The 4,325-nt window shown below is 66.5% G+C and overlaps 1 protein-coding gene across 1 annotated transcript in view; it reads right to left on the bottom strand.

The window, feature by feature from the left end:
* Window positions 1-4,325, bottom strand: part of NPR2 (natriuretic peptide receptor 2) — a gene marked incomplete at its 5' end in the record, with an annotated part of 20,896 nt that overhangs the window by 6,636 nt on the left and 9,935 nt on the right. Inside the window, 5 exons of the mRNA XM_015411397.1 lie at window positions 36-156; window positions 1,106-1,190; window positions 1,759-1,888; window positions 2,958-3,052; window positions 3,389-3,524. Of these exons, the coding sequence (XP_015266883.1) occupies window positions 36-156; window positions 1,106-1,190; window positions 1,759-1,888; window positions 2,958-3,052; window positions 3,389-3,524 (567 nt within the window). The remainder of the gene's footprint in view (window positions 1-35; window positions 157-1,105; window positions 1,191-1,758; window positions 1,889-2,957; window positions 3,053-3,388; window positions 3,525-4,325) is intronic.

The following is a 4,325-nucleotide window of genomic DNA, read 5'->3' as shown; positions in this document are numbered from 1 at the left end:
CCTCCCTCCCTCCCCCACCCCACCCAGGGCCTCACCAGAGAGAGGGGAAGGCGGCTGCCCGCCCCCTTGTGGTAGCGCTCGGAACTCCCAAACTGCAGCTCGTCCCAGCGGATGCGCCAGAGCATGCTCGCCAGCTCCTTCTCCAGCATCAGCTTCCTGCGGAGGAGAGAGCACCCCAGCGGCCCTCAGGGCGGGTTAGGGTCCCCCGGGCTCAGGACCCTCTTGTGCCACTCCAAGAGCCCCTCCCACCACCACCACCACTCCGCCTAGCACATTTCCATGCCACGCAGCGGGCTCTGCCTCGCCCTCTCAGAGGAGGAACTTACTGCGCCCCGCCGGGAAGCCCCCCTCCATCCCATCCCTTGCGGACTGCCCTCCGCTCACGGTGGTCCCCACAGGCAGACTGCCTCTGGAGATGGAAGCTCCGTTCCGCCAGCCGTGCTCATCAGCACTGACCGCCTGGCCCTTCCTGTGCCTGCCCAAATCCTTGCTTAAGACCGTCCAGATAAACTCAGGGCCACACGTGGAAACAAAACCCCCAAAGTAAAGGAGGGTGAGTGAGTGCGACCGGGCTGGGTGCTGGAGTGACCCACGCTCCTCCCTACTCTCGGGGCACGGCTCAAAGCCCTGCAGTCAGCCACGCCCTGCCCTCGGGGGACGCCGGGGGGGGTGTCTGTGTGCGTAGCGCTGGAGTCCCACATCCCCCCCAACCCCCAAGGGGCAGGGTGGCCACAGGGAGAGGAAGGCCAGCTGCTCCCTGGTTCTGAGCCTCCCGTTTACAGGGTTGCATCCGGAGCCTGCCTGCCATGGGGGGCTGGGGGGGGGCGTTTGGGTGCAGCCTTGGGGCCGAACCACAGGGGAGGGGAAGGGAGGAGAGGCTCCCGGATGCCACCAGGGCTGCCCTAGGCTCCCCAGCCCAAATGAGGCAGGCGGGCAGGGGGGAGGGGAGAAGCCAGGGGATCCCGGCCCCGAGAGGGGCCCCCTCACTCAGCTGAGCCAGGCAGAGGCCCTCCAGGCACAGAGTCAAACCCCTGCCCCCCCCAACACACGCCTCACCAACTGGCCCCCCGGGGTGGGGGGAGGCCCTGGCCCGTGGCTCACTCACCTGAAGACCAGGAAGCTGGACACTCCAAACATGATGAAGGTGAGCCCGGCTCCCAGCGCCACGATGGCCAAGGTGGAGAGCGGAGCTGCAAGAGGAGGAGGAGGAGGAGGAGGCGGCACTGCTGGGAGGAGGAGGAGGAGGAGGGGGACACCCCCGGGGGGGGCACCCTAACCCAAACCAAACCTCCCCGGCAGCCAGAGCCCTCTGTGGAAACCCGAGTGTGTGTTGTCCCCCTCCCCCGGGTGGTCTGCCCCACCTCTCACCCAGGAGCTTCAGAGGCAGGCGGCAGGCCACGGGGCAGCCCACGGGACGCCTCTCCCTCGCACAGAAGACCGGCTGCCCTCCTTCGCCTGCCTCCTCCCAGGCCTGCCGGCAGGGGACTGGCTCCGGAGACACATGCCGCCTCCCAGCAGCTGCGCCTGGCACCCCTGCTCAGGCAGAAGGGCCCAGGGGGCACGCGGGGCAGCAGGCGGTGTGGGGGGAGGCAGAGGCCGCGTGGGGGAGGCAGAGCCTCCAGGCCCACCCAGGAAGGGGCTGCGGCTTCAGCCCTGATGGAAAGAGTTGGACACGGCCTTGGCTGACCCGCCCCCAAAACCCTGGGGGGGGATAGGGTTAGAGGGCAGGAGGGGGGAGAAGCCTCTGGCCACACCCACTTTTATCACAGGTGGGGTCGTCCACGTCAAAGACACAGGGCGGGTTGTCGAGAGGAGGCCCCCCCTTCTTCCAGTGGATGGGCCCCAGCCAGTTCATCTGCTTCTCTGATCCCACGTAATGGCCCACCACCTGTGGGAAGAGAGGACATCTGACCAGTGCTCCATACCTCGTCCCGGGTCCAGCCCCATGCAGGAGGCCAGCCAGTCTCTCTCTGGAGGGCCAACAAACAGGGCAGAGAGGCCGAGACCTTTCCCTGATGAGAACTTCAGAAGAGCCCTGCTGGGTCAGACCAGGGAGGGTCCCTCTAATCCAGCCTCCCGTCTCACACAGTGGCCAACCAGTTCCTCTGGAGGGCCAACAAAAGAGCAGAGAGGCCAAGGCCTTCAGAAGAACATCAGAAGAGCCCTGCTGGATCAGACCAGGGAGGGTCCCTCCAGTCCAGCCTCCCGTCTCACACAGGGGCCAGCCAGTCCCTCTGGAGGTGCAAGAACAGGGCACGGAGGCCGAGGCCTTCCCCTGAGAAGAACACCAGAAGAGCCTTGCTGGGTCAGACCAGGGAGGGTCCCTCCAGTCCAGCCTCTCACACAGGGGCCAGCCAGTTCCTCTGGAGGGCCAACAGCAGGGCAGAGAGGCCGAGGCCTTCCCCCTGAGAAGAACCTCAGAAGAGCCCTGCTGGATCAGACCGGTGAGGGTCCATCTAGTCTATCATCCCATCTCACACAGTGGCCAGCCAGTCCCTCTGGAGGGCCAACAGCAAGGCAGAGAGGCCGAGGCCTTCCCCTGGTCTTGCATCTCGGCCTTGGGATTCAAGGGTTGGCTACCTTTGAGCACGGAGGTTCCCCTGACGCACCATTGCTGGCAGCCCCTGAGATGGCCTCTTCTCCATGAATCTGCCCAGTCCCCTTCCAGAGCCCTTTCTGCTCCTGGCCCCCACGGCCCCTCCCAGCAGCGCATCCCTCCAGTTCCCCCAGCAGGCAGGATGCCAGAATGCCCCTTCCCTACCTCTTCCTCATGTGATGAAGCTTCTGCACAACTTCCAGGGCAGATGGAGCAAAGATGGGGGGTGGTGCGGTCCAGACCTCACCCCTCTGTCCTCCCTGAAGCCCACCCGGGATTCTCTGCGGGGCGGCTTGGGGGACCCCTCCCCCCTCCCCCCCGCTCCCCCCCCCCGGGCTGGCCCCTTGCCCTTCCTCCCTACCTGGTATTCTCCCGTCTCCACGTTCGCCATGGCCCACACATCGAAGTCCGTTTCCCGGTCATTGTTGTGGTCCATGCTCACGGTCCCAGTGACGCCTGGTCAGGGAGGGGGAGAAGAGCACCGTTCCTGGGAGGCCCCTGGTGCCAGCTGCCATGCACGCACGCACGCCTCATCATCGGGGAGGAGAAGCAGCTGGGGCCCTCCAGGCCAGGCGCTGGGGACCAGCACACAGGCGCCCCCCCCCCGCCCAGCAAGCCAGCCCACTCCCTGCCCACTCCCGCCACCTTCCCTCTCCTGCTTCCTCCCGGGGCTTGGGGGACCACAGCCCAGGCTCTCTGGCGGGTTCACGCCAGCAGCCCCCTCCTTGCTGGGCAGCAACCAAGTCGGCCCCCGCTGGCCGCCTCCCCCCTCCCCCGCCCAGTGCCCAGTACCCTGGAATTTCCGGCCCTTGATCTTCTGGAGGATGCGGCTGGAGTCACGCTTAGTCCCGCCTTCGCGCAGCGTCTCATTCAGCACGGTGGTGTAGAGGAGGAGCGCGTCGTGGAAGCAGCCGGCCACCAAGTTCTTCTGCATGGGTGGGAGAGGGAGAGAGAGGTCAAGGGCCACTCTCCCACGCCCACCTGCCCTCTCCATGCCCAGCCTCCCCCTTGCCCCTGAAGCTCGTCGTCATCACCGGGGAGGACTGAGGCCCAACTGGGCTGACGGAGCATCCCGCCATGTCCTGGGGGGGCCCTGCAAAGATCCCCCACAAACCGGCCAGTAGGCAGGAGGGTCACGGGTGACTCCAGACCAACGGCTTCTCCTGGACTCACTTTGGCCGCGGTGGGGGCCACGTGGTGGCGCGTTCTCTGGCGGAACCCCATCCCCTGCACTGGGCAAGCTCAGCTCTGGCAGCCCGTCCCAGGAATGCGAGTCAGGGGCTGGACCCTTACCGCCCTAGTTCTTCACGGGCACCGGAAGGGACGGCTCAGCCGGGACCCACCCGTGGCTTTGGCCTAACGTGGCTCTGGGCAGCCCCCTTCGCTCGGGATGCCAGCACAGCCCCTGGCGGGCGAGGGGCCCATGCTCAGATGGTCCGGAGGAAGGCCTTTCTTAGCCTCTGCAGAGGTCTCCTCTTTGGCTCTGCTTTACCCCAAGAAGCTCAGGAGGAAGGCCCCCTCGGAGGCAGGCCAGGCTGCAGGAGTGTGACCAGCCCACAACTCCCCCTCAGCCCATATCTGGTGTGGCCCCCCCACCTCACCCCTTTGCGGGCAGCTCTGCCCGGTTTCCAAGGCCGGAGGCCAGGTGGCTTCTCATTCCCCACCTCTGCGCAGAGCCCCGGGACGCCCTCGAAGGTCTCCCAAATACCAACTGGGGCCAGACCTGCTT

Source organism: Gekko japonicus, unplaced genomic scaffold (genome assembly GCF_001447785.1).
Source record: "Gekko japonicus isolate JY-2015 unplaced genomic scaffold, Gekko_japonicus_V1.1 scaffold2978, whole genome shotgun sequence".
Lineage (NCBI taxonomy): Eukaryota > Metazoa > Chordata > Lepidosauria > Squamata > Gekkonidae > Gekko > Gekko japonicus.
Note: the sequence above shows the minus strand (reverse complement) of the source record. Positions and strands in the feature narration are given on the sequence as shown.